Source organism: Erythranthe guttata, chromosome 1 (genome assembly GCF_056151865.1).
Source record: "Erythranthe guttata isolate IM_541 chromosome 1, IM_541, whole genome shotgun sequence".
Lineage (NCBI taxonomy): Eukaryota > Viridiplantae > Streptophyta > Magnoliopsida > Lamiales > Phrymaceae > Erythranthe > Erythranthe guttata.
The window spans coordinates 8,677,501-8,698,227 of NC_142533.1; the positions used below are offsets into that span (position 1 = coordinate 8,677,501).

The following is a 20,727-nucleotide window of genomic DNA, read 5'->3' on the forward strand; positions in this document are numbered from 1 at the left end:
CTTTTATTGTTCGATTTGATCAATATGAAGGATTTAATATGGGAGGATAATAATATTGTAAATCTTGATTTTATTGACCATTTCTAAAAATTCTTTCATGAATTTTATATTTTAAAAAGTCAAAAAAATTATTATTTCACTTAATTAACTTTCCAAAAAACGTAATATGCTGATTGTTATTCTTGCATTATTTTATTTAAATAATTATGCTAATAAATATGTGGTTTGAATATAATATATATATATTAAATTCAAAAAATATTATCTTTGTAATATTTTCTTTTTTTCTAAAATAAATGGATATTAATATCATTAATATCCATACGTTTATCTATTCACGATAAAGTGATTAAATTAACATGTATTATTATAGCGTACATTCTTTTTATACTACCTCACAAAAATTTATACATGCAATGTATTTTACTTTTCTCATTTACATTCTTATAGATTTCACATAACACACTTGACAAACTATTATGACATATTCATAACCAATGTGCACCAATTTAATGAATACGAGACAAAGGATGGGATGAGATATTTAAGAGTAACATTCAAAAGTTGTTGATCATAAGCATGGATAGGGGCACCGTAATCAATATATGATAAAAATGAATGATCAAAGTGTGTGATCAAACATTAGTTTTGATCCATGCCGTCTCGCAAATTTGCTTCGGTTTGTTGCCGCCGATGCTTCCCTTGCCATGATTTTTAGCAGATTATTATTAAACTCAGACGTTGCGAGATGAGGGTTTTATTCGGGTTTTGCGATAAATTCTTTTAAGCCCTTTTTTGTTAATTTACCATGCATTGTTCCGTAATTATTGGAATTAATCTAATATGCATATAAGCATTTATAATGTAACTATTTATCATTAAAGAGGTCAATAGATTAATATAATACATTTTATACCCATAACGTTAATAATTAATTATACTTTATGCACAACAATTAAATAATAGTACATAAATATTCATGTATAGTTTTGTTATAATAATGAGACTTCTTAGTCCTTTTTGTATACATGTTGATTCAACATACAACCAAATAATAAAATTAAGTACAAATGTTTATAAATATGAAAATTTTGGGGTCTTAAGTTATAGGTCCCTCGTGATAAAAATTATAAGAATTAAATGACAAATTTAACTTTACATTTGCTTCACATTCTTTCTAAATGTATTCCAAAAATACCCTCCGCACACAATAAATGAAATATGCACTAAGTAATATTTAAATTGTATTTATCATTTTTTTTTATTATGCATTTTACGTTTTTAATTTTGCATTTAATATTTTATTTTACATAGTACACGATCTTTTTTTCTTTTTCATTTTAATATTTTTAAGTATTATAAAAATATTTATATTCCTTTTTTTCTACATAATATTGAAAATTATGATTTATTTTTTTAACTTTTTTCGGCCGTAGTCACCTAGACACCCGTAGTAATCGTAGTAACCCGTAATCATTTGTACTACCGTAATAGACACCCGTAGAAAACCATAATTATTTCTACTGTCATAATCACCTATAGACAGCCGTAGAAACCCGTAGTAAGCGTAGTAATCCATTGTCATTTGTACTGCATAATTCGAAAACCCTAACTCTCTTTTTGAACCCTAGCTGCCACTCAGCTATAGATAACCATAGAATTCGTCACCTCCATAACCCTAACTGCCACCACCTCCATATTCATCACCTCCCGAGCCCTTCCCTATCTCCATAACCAACCCCCTTCGTAACTGTGACCACCACCACCACCTCTAACCGCCTCCATAACTATTTCCACCATACCCACAGCAAAATTTTGGAGTCTTAAATATAGGTCCCTCGTGATAAAAAGTATAAGAACTAAATGACAAACTCAACTTTACACCTTTTATAGAGAAGAAAATAATTATATTAAAAATGACGGATTTTATGGTAGTGATGAATCGAGAGTTTCAAATATTTTGAATTATTATTTAAAGGTGAGAGTAAAATATGAAAATATATAGTGGTAAACAAGATTGTTATAATATATAAATTTAGGTAGGTGATGCAAAGAGATAAAAATGTTGTGAAAACAAGTGCGTCTCAAAATTTAGTATGATAAATATCATAGTTTTAGGGAGTCAAATATTTGCAATATATTTTGTTCAATTAATTTTGAAAATATACCTTTTATAGAGAAGAAAATAATTATATTAAAATAAGATTAAAATATATATGTTTAAAGGGGCGTGCTAAATCCCACTCTAAAATTTACTAAATCCCACACATAAATTTAAAAAAAATCTCTCTCTACTCATATTCTCTCTAACTTCTTTATAAAATGATTTTATCCAAGTCACCCAAAATTCATTAATTTTATAAGTTAATAATCATAAAAAAAAATGAGTTCCGTTTTATTTAATATTTGTTCAATTTCATTAAGCCTTTTTAATTATTCAAATTCATATCAATTCGAATTTTTTCCTCAAATTCCAACTTTATTTTAGTTTGAACATGTGAAGATTTTTGTCAAATTCGAACATGGAATGGTAGGGACGTTTTTAGTGTGTGATTTTGTGAAAAAAAAAAAAAAAAAGCGTGGGAAAGGAGAAGAGAAGATTTTAGAGAGATAAATGTTTTTATTATGTGCATGATTTGGTAAAATTAGTGTGAGAAGATTTTAAAGAGAGAAATACTTTTAGTTATGTACATGATTTGATAAAATTAGTGTGGAATTCAGTATTTCAGATGTTTAAACTCAGAGATTGTACTGTTAGTTTTGATATTTTCAAGAATTGGTAAATATTTATTAATAGTTATCAATTCGTCAATCTTCTCGCTAATGCGGTCTCTTTGTATTATTTTCATCTTTTGATATCAATCAAGCATAAATATATTTTAATATTCAACTGTTATTTCGGGATAAATGTTCGCTACATCGAGCATCAACAAGGTTCCTTCGATGCTACACCCGGTGAAAAACACCGGGTGGGTCTTCTGCTGCCACGTGTTCTTTTTTTTATTTTTCTAAAATCCCTAAAGGTAAACCCTAGCGGAGAATCTATTATAAAATATAAAAAAGAGACACGTGGCAGCAGAAGACCCACCCGGTGTTTTTCACCGGGTGTAGCATCGAACAAATCCATCAACAACTTAACTCAAATTTATATGCAATCAATCCATCTCTTCTAGAAAAGCCTGTTGTTTCCATACCAAGAGTTTTATTATCCAGTTCATTAATTATATTAGTATCCACTAAAAATTAGGTGATGTTGAATTCAACTTGCTTTACAATATGTATATGTCGCACACATAGATTTATTAATTGAAATGCGATGTTTACAGACAAGTTTTGAATTTATTTTGAAGACATATAATTCCTGAATATATTAATTTTATTATGCATTAATTTTAGTCCACCCCGTGCATTGCACGGGTCAAGTTAGTCTATAAAATAAAAAAGCTCTAGGATAACCCTAAGACACCTTAATTGCCCTTTTGTAATTTTTGTAATTTTATTTTTCTTTTGTTTCGCTACTCATTTTCTAAATATAAAAAGTATAAAGTTCAAATCAGACCGTATAAAATCATTTCAACATAAATCTCTTATTTTTAACCATAAGCTCTAATTATATTTACAAGTTTCTTTCTTTTTATTTTTAGGGTAAATGAGTGATAACCCCTTAGTTTTGAAAATATATATGAGGAGGTCCAATGATTTTTTATGTCCTTGTCAAAAACCCAAATTTTGATCTTAATTTGTCAGACCCCCCTAGGGCATAGTGATATGACTGTTTTACCCTTAATGGGCAGCTTTTGTGGAATAAGGCCAGAAAATCACGGTCCGTTTATTTGATTATCTTTTTCCCGGCCAAACCCTAACTCTTCTCTCCAACCAAAACTCCTCCCCTCCAATCGCCGCTCGCGCCGCTCTCCTTTCATCTGTTTTGTTCTGCCTCTCTCTCCCGTCTCTCTTCTGTAATGACGGGACCAGATTCACCCTCCAGGCCAACCACCTCGATCGGCCAAATAGGGCGTCAAAGTCTAACCGTACAACGGCTCCCCGACGATGTTCGCCGCGTACACGGCGGTGCTCGACCCACACAATCGGATCTTGGATGGTGGCCGGAGAAGTATTAATCGGAGTCAGCTGAGCAAGCAAAGATGCAGAGCGTCGGAATGTAACCACCATTTTAGGAGAACCCTTTGGTCCATTCCTTATGCTCATTTTCAGTTAGCGGATGAACAAAAACAGGTATTAAAATCCCATTTGTTTTAGATTTGAACAGAAACAGACATTCAAATCTCCATTCTTCGTGAAGGGTTCTGAATCAAGATCTTTTGTCTCATCAAAAGTCATGTTTTTTGCTATTAAAACCAGCAATGGGGAAACCCATAACCCTTCAGCAAAAAGTTATATATATATATATATCTATATATATATATATCTATATATATATATATATATATATATATATATATATATATATATATATATATATTAACTCTCTGACCCCCCCTCTCTCTGTAATGATTATATGTATGTATACATGAAGTGATTTACTTTTGCAACACAGGGGTTGGAATGAAATATGGATAGGCGGCGCCGCGGCGGAGTAAGTACAACCCATCTCTCCAAAATGGAATTTAGATCAGTGGCAATTTTGCCGAAGGACATGGTGTTCGCCAATTCAAAATATTTCTTTTGCAACCGATAGATCGGAGTTGTTGTTGGGTTGAAAAGTGGAATTATAGTTATAAATCCAAATTATACTATATATGACTATGTGCATATAGTTAGTCATATGTAGTTATATATAATCACATATGGACCTATGGTCGTATAGATGTAGTCATATATAGTCACGTGTAGTAATATGTAGTTATATAAAAGCTCTGCGTTTTTTCTAATGTATAGTCATGTATGAGTTATGTGGAGAATGTATGAGTTATGTGGAGAGTATATGCTGGTGATGCATATGTATATCAGTAAGTAGGTGATAGTATGTGTGTGTGTGTGTGCAGATTCAAATTTGAAGAAAAATTCGTTGTTTGTTTAACTCTTTTTCTTTTTCACAGGTCTTGGTGTTTGAACTACTATGTAGTAAGTTTTTACGAAGTGGGACTTTGTGTTCGTCGTTCAAAACAAGCCGCCCACCGCCACTCCGCCGCCCACCACAGCCCACCGCTCACCGTCGCGACCATCACCAGTAAGTTAATTGCAACCACTTTGTTCCTATATCATTTATCTCTCTTAAGATTTTGTGTAGAACGACTAATTTGGAATGGTAGCAAGGTCAACAAGTAATTGTCAATATATCTTGTGATTTACTTTCAGTCAATTCTTCTGTCGTGTTTGTGTTTCTGCTTTTCTGTTTCAAACCACTAAATGGTGTCTTTTTTTTTTTTCAACCACATTGTTTTATTCATAATCTTATATAGATTCAATTGTGAAGTTTTTGGTTTATATACATATATAGTCACATGTAGTCATGTACTGTAGTCATATATAGTCACATGTAGTCATGTACTGTAGTCATATATAGTCACATATAGTCATGTACTGTAGTCATATATAGTCACATGTAGTCATGTACTGTAGTCATATATAGTCACATATAGTCATGTACTGTAGTCATATATAGTCACATGTAGTAACAAGAATGAACATAACTACATGTGACTATAGTTGACTACATATAGTCATATCTAGTCATATGCAGTAACAACTACTTGTGACTATAGTTCACCAAAATAAACTTATCAAAAAAATGTCTTTCATTGTTTTTTGTATTTTTTCATGTAATGTAAATCGCTTGTTCCATTTTGTTCTTCGTTTTCTTTAACTTGTATTTTTTGTCACAGGATTTGGTTTGTGTAACATTATGAGATGCAAAGAATAAGATGCAGAGAAGTGTAATGTGAAGTTCCATTCATGCTACAACAATCTAGACTTAAGCCACTTATATAACTATAGATAATTGTAGATAACTATAGTCACGTGTAGTAACATATAGTTATATGTGTGTTATGTGTTTTTTAATGTATAGTAATACGTGTCCATGTTTTGAAGATTTTATGGATGTGATAGTGTTTTCATTTTTTTTGGGTTAGTTAATTTATAATATCAAGATTAAAATTGTAAATTTTGTTGTTGGTGTAGATTAATTTTGGGGTAAAAAAACAGTACATGATTACATATAACTACACATGATTGTGGTATATTACAGTTATATGTAGTATACTATAGTGATGTGTAGTCAATTTTGGTACAGTAAATTTATTAAAAAAATTAAAAAATTAAAAATTAAAAAATTAAAAAATTAAAAAAAAAATATCAAGAATTAAAAAAAATTAAAAAATTAAAAAATTAAAAATTAAAAAAAAAATTGAAAGATTAAAAAAATTAAAAATTAAAAAAAATTAAAAAAATTAAAAAATTAAAAAAATTTTAAAAATAACTAAAATAACACACAGTAGGGTATATATATAAAAAAATAGTGAAATAAACATTTATATTTTTTTATTAAAAAAATATATAAAAATGATAAATGCAGGCCCAAAATCTAAATGCAGTTTGGCATTATGCTGAATGCAGGGCGAAAATAATAATGCAGTTGGGCGAAAATGCACTTAAGGGCACAATAGTACTTTTGCCTCTCCAGGGGGTTATCTCAAAGGAAGAATTTTAGGGGTGGACCTATCCCTACATATTTTCCATTCTAGGGGTGTATATCAAATGGACCGTTATTTTTAATTTACTAATTTTTTTTGGATTAATTGGTTCTTTTCTTTAACGATCAATTTTATTTTAGGGATAATTAGTAAAAACCCCCCAATTCATTTACTTATATTAATGTGGATATAGCCTCATTTTCATTATTAGTGAGAACCCCCTTAATTATTTAATTAAATTAATATTAATACAATTATTAAGTGTTATACCTATATTATCCTTAATTTTCCAACTCTTATATTTACAAACCCTAGCCATATTTGCTGCAACAAACTGCCGTTCTCAAATCCCACAAACCGCCGTTCTCAAATCTCCATCATCTTTTCTCTTCTTTTCTGGAACCGAAACTCACTCGGCTCGATGGCGGAAGCGGTGAAGATGACGAAGGCGGCGCTACATCTCAACTACGACAAGGAAGACCCCTTTCTCTTCTTTCTCGAATTGGGAATCCGACGGATGTGGGGCAAGGAGAGGACGAAGCCGGCTCCAGATCTCGACAACGACAAGGCAACGCCGCCAAATTTAGGACGGACGGCGGCCTTCCGGTCTCCCCCCCTTCCGTTCTGAGGGATGAGCAGATATGTTGGTATTTTTTTTTTTTTTTATTCTTTCGATTTTTGGAAGCATCCTGGAATCCTCGTCGGAAGACCGCCTCCACCACCGTTGTAATGGAATAGATTGACCTCGAGGAGGAGGTATTGTTTGGGAGGTTGGTTTGTTGAAATTATGTTCGTGTTACTAAAAAAGATATAGTTGTTTCGTTACGGTTGTAGTTGGTTTCAATAATAGTCGTTTTTGTTGGAATTTTGGTGTGTTTTTTTGCTTTTGCTTTTGCTTTTGTGGATTTCAATAATTTGTAGTTGATTCAATATAGTTGTTTTCGTATAACAATGTAGTTGTTTTTGCACAACAATATTATTGTTTTCATTACTTTTTAGTTTGTTTGAATAAATAGTTCATTTAACAAATAGTTGTTTTGGAGATGTTTTAATTAAATAATTAGTTAATCTTACAATGGAAATGATATAATATATAATTAATTTAATAAATTGTGAAACTGATGTATCATTGTTTTAATACCAATTGTTTTAATAATAGTCGTTTTATAATAGTCATTTTAATAATAGTCGTTTTATTGGCATATAGTTGTTTTAACTGAAAACTAAAATAATATAGAAAATGAATATTTAAAGAAAAATATTAAAAAAAATATAAAAACAAAGTTTTTTTAAAAAAAATATTATTTTTAAAGAAGAAATAAATAAAAAAATGAAAATGAAAATTAAAATATAAAAAATAAAAAAATATATCAAACTAGTGAATAATGAGTAGTGAATAGTGGGAGGGTAAATTTGAGAATATAAAAAGAATGGGTTTCTCACTAATAAAGGAAAATGAGTTGGACCCATCCTTATTAAAATAATGTTAGAGGGGGTTCTCACTAATAGTCCCTTTATTTTATGACAATTATATAATCTTTCGCATAGTGGATTTTATTATTAGATTTGTATGAATAATATAATTTAAATGTATAGTAGTGTAATATATTTGTTTATTATAATTGTTATTATCATGTATTTAAGTAAGGTGAATGGTAAATAGGCCCTTGACAAGAACACTTAATTATAAAAGGGACACACGACTTTTTTGTCTTGCAAATAAGTCCACCTCATTCAAACTTATTTGCAAATAAGGAAAATTCTTTTATATATACCAAATTACCCCCAACTCTTTGAAATCCTAATTCAACTTCAATTTCATAATATACATCACCATTTTACCAATTAACCAATTTTGACCCTTATTCTAATTATGATCTCAATTTTGACCGCCACTGCCGAAGACCATAGCTCAGCCGCCGTTGACTTTTTTTTGTTTGTTTTTTTTTTTCGAAAACATTTTTTTATGACTTTTTTTTTCCGACAGGTCAACCGCCGTTGACCGCCGGTCTACGACATTTAATTTTTTTTTTTGAAAACTCTTTTTTTCTTAAAAAAATTATTCTAATTAATAATATAATGTCTTGGCCCGCAGTATTACTGCCTCCGACAGTAATATTATTGTCGGACAGTAATTTAACTATCTGAGACGGTAATATTACTGTCTGATATATAGTAATTTTACTGTATTAACTAATTTTATTGTCTTGGCCTGCAATTTTGCTTTCATCGACCGTAATATTACTGTTTAGGGCAGTAATATTAGTAATATTGTTGTTCGGGAAAGTAATATTCACAATATTAATGTTGTTCGGGATAGTAATATTAGTGTTTAGGACAGTAATATTACTGTTCGGGATAGTGATATTAGTAATATTACTGTTTAGGACAATAATTTTAGTAATATTACTATTTAGGCATTCAATATTACTGTTTTAGACAATAATTTTGTTATTAGCATGGTAATTTCGAGACAAAAAAAAATTGAAAAAAAAATCAACACCTGAGAACCGCTCGGTTAATGGCGGAATCTGGCCGGAAAAAAATTCATCAAAAATTATTTTCTTAAAATAATATTTGTTCAAAAAATTATGAAAATGGAGGTTAATGTGACATATTTGTTTAAATTCGGGTGACCGGCGGTCTCTTACATTGATTTTTTTTTTGAAAACTCTGTTTTTTTCTCCAAACAATTGTTTTTAATTAATATTACTGTTTTAGCCTGCAATATCACTGTCGGACAGTAATTGAACAATCTGAGACGGTAATATTACTGTCTGATATAGTAATTTTACAGTATTAACCAATTTATCGTCTTGCCTGCAATTTTGTTTTCTTCAACTGTAATATTATTGTCTCCAACCATAATATTATTGTCTTATGTTGTAATATTACTGGTTGGGACAGTAATATTGGCAATATTGTTGTTCGGGAAAGTAATATTCATAATATTGCTATTCGGGACAGTAATATTAGTGTTTATGACAGTAATATTACTGTTCAGGACAATGATATTAGTAATATTAATGTTCGGGAGAGTGATATTAGTAATATTATTGTTTGAGACAGTAATATTAGTAATATTACTATTTAGGCATTCAATATTACTGTTTTAGACAGTAATTTTGTTATTAACACGTAATTTAGAGAGAAAATAAGAAGTGTTTGAAAGCAAAGTCAACGTGTGAGAACAGCGTGATCAATGCCATAATCTGGCCGTAAAAAAATTCAAAACAAAATTATTTTCTTAAAAAAAATATTTGTTTAAAAAATTATGAAAATGGGGGTTAATGACATATTTGTTTAAATTCAGGGTCAATTTGTAATATTGATAAAGTTAGAGTATAATGGATGAAATTGATGGAAATTATATTATGAGGGGTATTAAGACAAAAGACATATGGATGGATTTATCTGCGAGACTATTTTTGTCTGGACCTATATGCATTTAAGTCTCTTATTATGAATATATTTGTCATTTGCCCATTTAAGTAATCATTTTTTTTTCATTTTTAAAACAATATTCCCTATCGATTGCACGAGGAGTAATGCTAGTAAGTCTAACGCATGAAAGTGGACAATATCTCAATTTAATTAAAAAGAAGAAAATAATACGAGGGTCAAATATTTTATCTAATTGACATTTATTTCCTATTGGGGCTTGTTCGATGAGATTATATAGATTATATAATGCTAAATAAGATTGTGAATTGTATTGGTTAATAGAATTAGCCAATCAAATTATTAATTTATTTTTATAAAGGAACCCACAACCAACCATATAAGTAGATATATTGGGTAAACCTACACTCTTGTATAATAACATGTAAATCATACGTGAGATGTAAACAAAATTATTAGTCAACCAAATTATTTATTTGATTATATGTGGAAAAGGTACGCTACCTAAATATACAAGTCCATCCCATTTATTATGGAAAATTATATAGTTTGTCCAACGAGTGACAACCTAGAGTTAGGAGCATGAGAGTTTGTGTCAATTTACCCAAGTTCGAATATCTTTGCCAACAAACTCTAGGTTGATTTCGTCATACATGGTTAGCCTAGTGTGGTATACACGTCTCGGGTGGTTTGCGAAATATTGCACGAAAGTGAATATTTAGCACCAGCACCTATATAATTGATTCGTCTGTTCCTTAATTATCAAAAAATATAAACTTAGAATTATATAATTTACTACACTTTATAGTTCCAGCCAAACTGGCCCTTATAGAATTAACCAAGGTTCTAAAAATCAGTAATCGAGTCCGAGTCGGTTAGGCACCGCCTCACGATTAATCGGTGCGGCGGTAATTAATCGGCGACAAATCGAAAATAAATTGATTTTTTGAATTTAGTATAAATAATGATAGATATTATTTGCAAATACCCAAAATATATATAAAAAGATATTTAAATATGATTTTATACCATCAATTATATATCATAATACATTATAAAATTTTAATATTAATAAGATCATAATATAATAAAAATTCTTAAGGAAATATAGGGCGAATGGTAAAAAGGCCCATCACATGGGACTTAAATGCATTTTGGTCCACAAAAAAAACAGTCTTTCAATTAAACCCATCCCACTGTCTTTAGTCTAAAATACCCTCCATAATATAATTCTTATCAATTCAATCCATTATGCTCTAACTTCCTTAATAAAACACATTGACCTCAGATTTAAACAAATATATCACATTAACCCCCAAAATATTTTTTTTTTCAGAAAATAATTTTTTTTTCTGAAATTTTTTTTTTCCGGCCAGATTCCGGCGTTGTCTTCTTTTTTTTTTTTTTTTCCTGAAATTTTTTGCCGGCCGGTCAACCACCGTTGACCGGTGGTTGACCGCCGGTCTCCGGCGTTGACTTTTTTTTTTTTTTTTTAATTTTTTTTTTCTTGGAATTTTTCTTGGAAAAAAATATTTTAATTAATATTACTGTCTTGGCTACTAAATTACTGTCTCAGACAGTAATATTACTGTTTGGGACAGTAATATTATGAATATTATTTTTCCGAATAGTAATATTATTAATATTATTAATATTATTGTCTAAGACAGTTAAATTACTGTTGGAGACAGTAATTTAGCAGCCAAGGCAGTAATATTAATTAAAATAATTTTTTTTAAGAAACTAAATTTCAAAAAAAAAAAAGAGTCAATTAACAGTTAAATTACTGTCTCTGACAGTTAAATAACTGCTGGAGACAGTAATATAGCAACGAATACAATAAAATTAATTAAAAATATTTTTTTTTAAGAATAAAAAAGTCAATTAACAGTTAAATTACTGTCTCCGACAGTTAAATAACTGCTGGAGACAGTAATTTAGCAACGAATACAGTAATATTAATTAAAATATTTATAGAAAAAGTCAATTAACAGTTAAATTACTGTCTCCGACACAGTTAAATAACTGCTGGAGACAGTGATTTAGTAGCAAAGACAGTAATATTAATTAAAATATTTTTGAAGAAAAAAAAAAGTCAATTAACAGTTAAATTACTGTCTCCGACAGTTAAATAACTGCCGGAGACGGTAATATTAATTAAAATATATTTTTTAAGAAAAAAATATTTAAAAAAAAAAAAAAAAGTCAACGCCGGAGATCGGGCGGTCAACGGCAGTTGACCGGCCGGAAAAAAAATTTCAGGGAAAAAAAAGTTTTTCAAAAAAAAAAAAAAAGGAAAAGAAAAAAATAGTCAACGCTGGAGACCGGCGGTCTCCGCCGGTCAACGGCGGCGACCGGTGGTCTCCGGTGGTGGCGGGTCAAAATTGGGGTCAAAATTAAAATTAGGGTTAAAATTGGTTAATTGATAAAATTGGGCTAAATTGGGGTGTAAATCATGAAATTGGAATTGAATTGGGTTTCAATGAATTGAGGGTAATTTTGGTATATATATAAAAAAAATCCTTATTTGCAAATAAATTTGAATGAGCTGGATTTATTTGAAAGACAAAAAAGTTGGATGTCCCTATTTTAATTAAGTGCCCTTGTCATGGGCCTATTTGCCATTTGCCCAAAAATATATAATGAAAATATTGTGCTGTCAAAATTATGTTTGAACGTTGCAAGCATATATCATTAGGTTCTTTGAAAATAAAATTAACATAAACAAATTAAAACAATACATAAACTAATTTTTGATTAAAAGCCTTTTTTTTTATTAAAAAAAAAAAAAACGACTTTTGACCGATTTTTTCCATTAAAGTTTGTCCCGCCTCCAAGGTTTGACCGCCTCAACCCGCCTCAAACCGCCTCGGACCGCCTCAAACTGCCTCACAGGAAAAAACCGATTTTTCAAACATTTACACACAAATCGTAAAGGTTTTGGACCGCCTCCGCCTCGGAGACCGATTAATCGGCCGCCTCGACCGATTTTTTGAACACTGGAATTAACAATCGAAATGACAAGAGTCCAGGCCCTAGTGGATTTTAAACATGGATACGATTCATTTAAACCGAGTATGTGTAAGATAAATGATTTTAGATTTCGAAATGGGTAATAAATTTAAAATTTTGCATCTTATTGGCTCCGAGTCGAGTAACGTATTTTACAGAAACCGGTTTAAAAAAACTCGTACACTTAGTATATATATCAACATTTGGACTAGGGTTTTTATTTTCTCAAAAACATTTTCCTCTTTCTCTTTTCACCATCCTTATTTGCGCCTCCTTTCAATTTCATAAGTTCCCATTTTTTCAATTACATTTTTCGTCGATCGTCTCACCAACACGTCGGCGACCGCCGGTGCTCTCAACTTCACTCATCGTTACAACCTCATTAGGGCAAAAATCAGGTATTTATTATTATTTAGTGTTTAGATTTGCTTTAATTAAAATTAATTATTGCATTTGAGAATTCACGAGTTTTCACACATTTGAATTACCTTCCGTTGAATTGATCGCCGCAATCACTAATTTTATGGGCTCGATCTTCTACATTTATTTACTTTTGCTCAATTAAGGAATAGAACGGGATGATCAGTCTGAGTTCGCAGATTTGCAAAAAAAATGACAACAGGTCTTAATGTCTTATACTCTTCACCGGCCCATAGGAAAACTCGATCTAGGGTCTATTTGTTTCAAATCTTCATAAAAAAAGAAACTGTAAAATTAAAGTGTAACACATTGATAACATTTGAATGGTCAAATAAATGTACATATTGAATTAGACCATGGTGTTGGGCCTATTTTTAATCGGGATACCAAAAATTTCAAAACTTGGGCTCCTAACCTCTTTTTCTCTCTTTATTTTTTTCGTGCTCTCACTCATCCGGCTAATATTTTTTTACTTTATTCATCTTCTTTCATAACTCTCTCTCTCTCACTTTCCCAATCTCTCTAAGTTAGAGTTTTAATTGAAAATTCATGTTTTTTTTATAGGAATTGAAATCATGTTGCCCTCAAATTATATGTCGTGTCACATGTTACATCTTAAAAGAAGTTTTTGTATGCACAATTTTCCCATCAAAGTATTTTTATTTTTATTATTATTTATTTATTTATTTATTTAGTTATTTATTTATTTATTTATTTATTTATTTATTTATTTATTTATTTATTTATTTATTTATTTATTTATGTTTCTTTAGTAATGATTTTTCATTACTAGATATTTATCTACTTTTATTAGTTTATATTATTTTTTTTAATATTAATAAAATTATGATATATAAAAACAAATATTTTTTCTTGGATATGCTTTCGACCCCGCTCGTCGAGCATCCAACCATACATAATTCGAGGTCTAGTATTAATTAATATAACATTACTAGTCAATTGTTAATAATAGCTCATATTTCAATTGTATATACACGATGCATAAATATTGTAATGTAAGATTGTCACTTGCATTGCTTATATGTTACTATTTCTATTGTAACTAATGTGCACCTTAGTTGAAACAAATATGCACAAATCAATCCCAAAATAGTCACTATTCTATTATTGGTAAATAATATGCAAATTTTGAAAAGTAAAGTCTTTTTATTCTCATTTTGTTTAAATTACTATTCTAATTTTGTTCATGAAAGACATGAAATATTAAATATAATGTAGATTACTAGAAGAATCGAACAGAATAGAAAGAAATCAAGAAAATTAATTTCTCACTTAGTATCTTCCAAAATAAATTATTTTATATGAAAGTTTACAAAATTGTTATTAAGTTTCTCGTTGATCTTATTTCAGTTTTAATTTGTGCCCCAACTGAAAATTAGTACACAGTATCTACCCCTTTCAAATACCACCAAAACAAAATGTTTGCTTTCGATCACAAACTATATTATGTGATCATCAACAGGAAAATTAAAAAAGAAAGCATGCCATTAGGAGATCAAGATCAAGCTTCAAATTCACTCGGTAGAAGGGAAAGAAGCTCGATTATCGGGACGAAAAGGAAGGTGGAGGCGGATATATTCAAGAAATCGAAAAATGTTAATGAAGATTTGAGGAATTTGGGGTTTACTGTTACAAGATCAAAACGAAGTACAAAGAGGGTATCCAAGAAAAGAGCAACTATTCTTTCATGGCTTATAGATTGTGGCATGTTTCAAGAAAATGTGGAGATATTTTCGGTGGATGAAAGAAGAAAATTAGAAATAAAAAATAAAGGTAGAATTAAGAGAGGGGGCATATTATGTATGTGTTGCAACAACATACTCACCGTTGCGAAGTTTCATTTGCATGGGGGCAAAAACTGTGATAAGCCATACGAAAATATCTTCATAGCAAAGACAAAGGTTTCGTTGTTGTCTTACATGAATGAAGCTTGGAATAAGGCTGAGGTATACGAAAGCCGTAAGTTCAATATCGTTGAGACAAAGAAAAACACGAGCGATGTGTACGACGATGCTTGTGTTATCTGTGCAGATGGAGGGGATTTGATGTGCTGTGAGGACTGCAATTCCACTTACCATCAAGTGTGCATGGATATGGAGGTAAAAGTTATATATTCTTGGTATATATATATTCTTTTGCAAAATGTTGTTTTCCATTTAACTTCTTTGAGTCGATGAAAATTTGCGAGAAAGTTTTGGGTTTTTCTTATGGAATTGTTTTATATAAATTTTCAGGATGTTCCTGAAGGGACTTGGTACTGCCCATATTGTGTGTGCAAATTTTGTGCAAAACCAGCTGATAAAAATGATTACCTACTTAAGTGCCCTCAATGTGAGAAAAAATGTAAGTACATATTTTTTTTTGTCTATCAATATATACAACATATATTTCTATTTATATCAAATGTTTTTGCAAGTAAAATGTTATAATTTTTTTAATAAAAGATTGAAAACTAAAGCAAAAGAAAAAACTATCTAAGAAAAAAGCTCAAAAAGTTTTTCTTTTTTCTTTTTTTTTCTTTCTTTCTTTTTCTAGATCACTGGGAATGTCATCAAATAAAAGATCAAAGAAATATCAATCTCAATAGTATTCCAATTGCTCCATTTTGTGAAAAAAGCTGCAAAGAGGTATGTATATGTTAAATCTTGTAGTTGTTTCTTGATTAGAAAAAATGTAGATTAAATATTTTGATATGGATTTAAATATTATAAATTTGTTATGAAGGTATGTGATAAGTTGAGAGAAAAGATAGTTGGAAAAAGAAATGAAGTGGATGGAGGTTATTCATGGACTCTACTTCACCATCAAATAGATGATAATGAAGATGGTGATCAAGACAAGTACTCCACAACAATTTGTCACTCCAAACTTGCAGTTGCAAAAGAATTAATGGAACAATGTTTTCAAACAATTCAAGATAGGTACACTGGAATTAAAATTATTCCAAGTGTTATCTATAATTGTGGGTGAGTTATTCAAAAAAAAAATCATTTTTTTTCTGCAATATTTATTGTATTTATTTTATTGCAATAATGTGAATTACTTTTATAAGTATAAAATAACATTATATATATATATATATATATATATATATATATATATATATATATATATATATATATATATATATATATATATATATATATATATATATATATATATTGCACTTTCATATTGATGGTATTGCACACGAGATGCACAATGTATAAAATAACATCATAAATGTGCATTTTGTGTGTAGTGTTATATCACACAAGATGCACAATAGTAACACATTTTCATATCCCTATTTAATTTGATTTTTTTGTTTTTATAAATTTTCTTTGATTTTTCAATTTTCCCTAAATGCACTAATTGGTGGTCAATATTAATTGCGAAAATATAAATTTTGATCTCTTAAGATTTCCTAATAATATTGTTTGCAGATCAAATTTCGGGCGTCTTAGTTTTCAAGGATTCTACACTGCCGTTCTTGAAAAGGATGAGGAGATCATTTCCGCGGCATCCCTCAGGTACTAATATTACTGTGAATTTACGTGCATCCAACTACATTTCAGTAGGCCACCCTTTAAGGCTAACTGCAATATATATTTCTTACAATTTGTGCATTTACTCGTTCTCTTCGATTTTTTAATTAGCATTTTTACTTTACATTTATTAGGATATTATTAATTATTAATATGATTATTTAATATTGCAAACAAGAACTCTTACTATTTGTTTTTCTGTTTTTTATAAGGATTCACGGGACAAAACTTGCTGAGATGCCTTTCATAGCAACAAGTGAAGCATATCGTTGCAAAGGGATGTGCAGAAAGTTGATGATGGCTATTGAAGAGGTAAAATATACGGCGTTTCTAAATTATGTCGAATTCCGATTTATTTTTTTTTGAAATTTTACTTTGTATATAGATTCTCAATCCCTTTATAATTATATTTATATATATTTATGATGTTGTAAATGTTGTTTGAATGTAGGCCCTTTGCTATCTTAGTGTTGAAAATCTGATAATTCCATCTGTAACTGAGAGGATTCAAAGTTGGATTAATGGATATGGATTCAGCCGATTAAATTTATCTATGAAAAAAGAAATCATGGCCTATAACACATTAATGTTCCATGATTCGGTCAGATTGCAAAAGATTTTACCATCTTCATCCAATTTTAACCGTCATGGTGAATCTCTCTCTCTCTCTCTCTCTCTCTCTCTCTCTCTCTCTCTCTCTCATATTTTCTTTTTGTCCTTTTTTGGTCCAGGTAGTGCAGCTAGGAAGATGGAGAACCATCAAAATGGATTAAATTATAAATCTAAACTACCTATGCAATTGGATTTGAATATTCAACCATCTATGTAGCATACTTGTTCAATTTATGTTTTCTTAGTCGATTAATTGAATGTAAATGATTAGAATGTGTACAATCAAACTAATTTCTGCTTAGTAATTAACCAATATAACATATATTTATCTCATTAGTATATAGTGGTGTAAATGAGTTGAGCCAACTCATAAGCTCGATGAGCTGGTTGGACAAAAGTCTGAGTTTGAGCTCATCTTTAGTTACTATGAGCTCAAGAGTCGACTCGCGTTTATAAAAGGCATTTTCTTGCACTCAATTTACTACAAACATATATAATTCTTTCAAATATAGATTATATTGCAGGTGTCATAAACAATAGATAGCCAAAACAAAAGATGCCAAATATTTCTTATTAAACAATGTTAGGACATTGTAATGTCGCCAATCACAATGTTTGATGTCATTGATAAAATCCCTTAATAATTTTTATGAACTAATTAGTTAAAGTTAGGATAACTCTATTTTTATTTGGTAATACCAGTTTCAATAAGTGTAAGATCCAAATAAAAGAAAACTAAAAAAATATAATTTATTAAGATGAAATGACAATTATGCCTATTAGTTAAATTTATCTTTTGTTTATTCATGCAAGACCAAATAATAGAATAATTATTTTGCAAAACAAAAAAAAAAGTAAAAAACAACACAAATGCCTATATATCTTCGCCTTGCTTTCATTTCTCCATGTGAATATCTCTCTCTCTCTCTCTCTCTCTCTCTCTCTCTCTCTCATGGAACCACAATTTGAAGAACACTATGTCGAATCACTCTCCAACAAAAATCAGAAACTACACGTAAAAAACTTCATTTGGTCTCCAAATGAATGGCCTTCAATAAAGCACGATGATTTCTCGGATGATATTCCGGTGATAAGTCTTGGTGGGGTCCGACAAAAGTCAAACAAAGACGATCAAGTCTACGACACCATGTGCCAAACAATGGTGGAAGCCGCTCAAAAATGGGGATTTTTTAAGCTGATGGATCATGGGGTGGCTCATGAGATCATTAACGATATAAGTGTTTGCTTAAATAAATTGTTCGATCTTCCAATGGAACAGAAGCTAAAGGGTGCTAGAACACAAAAAAGCTTGCCATTAGGTTATTCGGCTTCAAATCTTGATTACGGACACAATTTGCCTTGGGCCGAAATCTTGCAGTTGCTCCAATCGCCACAACAGGTTGTCGAATTTTCCAAGAGAGTTTATGGTGACCAGAATCAACAAGAATTCAGGTTCTTATACTTCATTTTTTTCTCATATTATACTATGATTTCATTTGTTTATTTATTTCATATAATTTTACAAATAGAAAAATAGGAGACGATGGAAATTAAACCGTAAGAAGACCAAGTTAAGCGATTTTTTTGCTACATTTGATATATATTAGTTAGAAATTATAGTGAACTGTAGAATGAACTATTACCACAATGACTTAACTTGATTACTAATTTTAATAAGTTCGAATAAATCAAATCTAAACGATTATTTGATAATTATGCTCAAATGATGATTCCTGATGAAAAAAATAAATCAGCAATGCAATGATTAGATACATGGAGGCAATGGATGAACTAGGAATAACCATTTTGGAAATGATAGCGCATGGTTTAGGACTAGAAAACGACGTGTTCACAAGACACATGTTGCAAGAGAAAGAGAGTACGATGATTAGAGCTAATAGGTATCCACCTTGCCCTTTACCGGGTCAATGTCTCGGATTGGGGAGCCATTCGGATCCCCACACACTCACTATTTTGCTTCAAGATGAAGTTGGCGGCCTTCAAGTACAAAGCAGCCACAACCGCAGTCAATGGTTGGGGATTCGCCCTCTTCCTAACTCATTCGTTGTCAATATCGGCGACACACTTGAGGTTAGCTATGTTTTAGATATGAGAGCTGGTAAAAATATTGTTTCAATTTTATTGGTGCCATTTCGACTTTAAATGGGATTTTGACCAATTTGGCAAAATTCAAAACATCAAATTTGTAACTTTTTGGTTTTTTATTTGGCTTTCAAATCTCATTTGAAGCAGTTAGATTAAATGTCGAGTGATATATATATATATATATATATATATATATATATGCATGAACGAATACCGACTACAACCTTTTGAATTTTCTGAGATTCAGAAATTTATTGGTAAATTTCTCAACAACATCCAATTTAACTGGTTAAAGTTGGATTAGAAATCCAACTCTTGATATTTTGAGTTTTGCCAAATTCGGACTGAAATAAAAGTCAGAATCAAATTTTAAGTCGGAACGGTACGATAAAATTGAAACACCAATTAGCATTTCAATTTAGATACATGTAAGTTTTCCTTATTAACACATACAGTGAGATTTATGGGCATAATATAATTTCTCAGGCATGGACTAATGGAAAGCTAAAGAGTGTAGTTCACAGAGCCGTAGTAAACAAGGAAAGGCATCGTCTCTCGGTTGCATATTTCATTAGCCCATCAACAAATACATTAATACAGAGCCCTCCTCAACTCATTGACTCTTCAGATAGGCAGAACAACAAGTACAAATACATACCGTTTACATGGGGACAATTCAGACAAGAGCTTTTGAAGCAAAAGAGAGTTGTCGGTAAAACTGCACTCAACCGATATCTTCTCATGCATCCTCAGACAAATGAATAAGGATTACCTAGTACTCGATTCAGGATATGTGCATCTCAACACACACATACAAATGTGTGTGTGTGTGTGTAAATTATGTATGGTACGATTTACACCACCACTGGATCATGTGGCATCTACAAATTCGAGCGATTTTCATTTCAACGTTATTATGTACTACTACTACTACTTACCTAGAAGCGATGGCATCCCCGTAACCATGCGAA

The 20,727-nt window shown here is 30.5% G+C and overlaps 2 protein-coding genes and 1 long non-coding RNA gene across 3 annotated transcripts; all 3 read left to right on the forward strand.

Moving 5' to 3' along the window:
- Positions 1 to 3,847: 3,847 nt before the first annotated feature.
- LOC148772781 (uncharacterized) lies at positions 3,848 to 6,127 on the forward strand. Its single transcript, XR_016031717.1, has 3 exons — positions 3,848 to 4,236; positions 4,559 to 4,597; positions 5,061 to 6,127. It is a non-coding gene; the product is annotated as an uncharacterized LOC148772781 (long non-coding RNA).
- Positions 6,128 to 13,199: 7,072 nt separating this feature from the next.
- On the forward strand, positions 13,200 to 17,914 carry LOC148772782 (increased DNA methylation 1-like). Its single transcript, XM_088821130.1, has 8 exons — positions 13,200 to 13,468; positions 14,974 to 15,610; positions 15,746 to 15,854; positions 16,047 to 16,138; positions 16,236 to 16,477; positions 16,937 to 17,023; positions 17,251 to 17,350; positions 17,490 to 17,914. The coding sequence occupies exons 2-8, from the start codon at positions 14,993 to 14,995 to the stop codon at positions 17,865 to 17,867; spliced, it is 1,626 nt and encodes a 541-aa protein (XP_088677256.1). The 5' UTR covers positions 13,200 to 13,468; positions 14,974 to 14,992; the 3' UTR covers positions 17,868 to 17,914.
- Positions 17,915 to 18,567: 653 nt separating this feature from the next.
- On the forward strand, positions 18,568 to 20,585 carry LOC148772783 (fe(II)/2-oxoglutarate-dependent dioxygenase 1-like). The gene is made up of 3 exons (XM_088819515.1): positions 18,568 to 19,102; positions 19,405 to 19,741; positions 20,243 to 20,585. The coding sequence occupies exons 1-3, from the start codon at positions 18,603 to 18,605 to the stop codon at positions 20,519 to 20,521; spliced, it is 1,116 nt and encodes a 371-aa protein (XP_088675641.1). The 5' UTR covers positions 18,568 to 18,602; the 3' UTR covers positions 20,522 to 20,585.
- Positions 20,586 to 20,727: the final 142 nt, after the last annotated feature.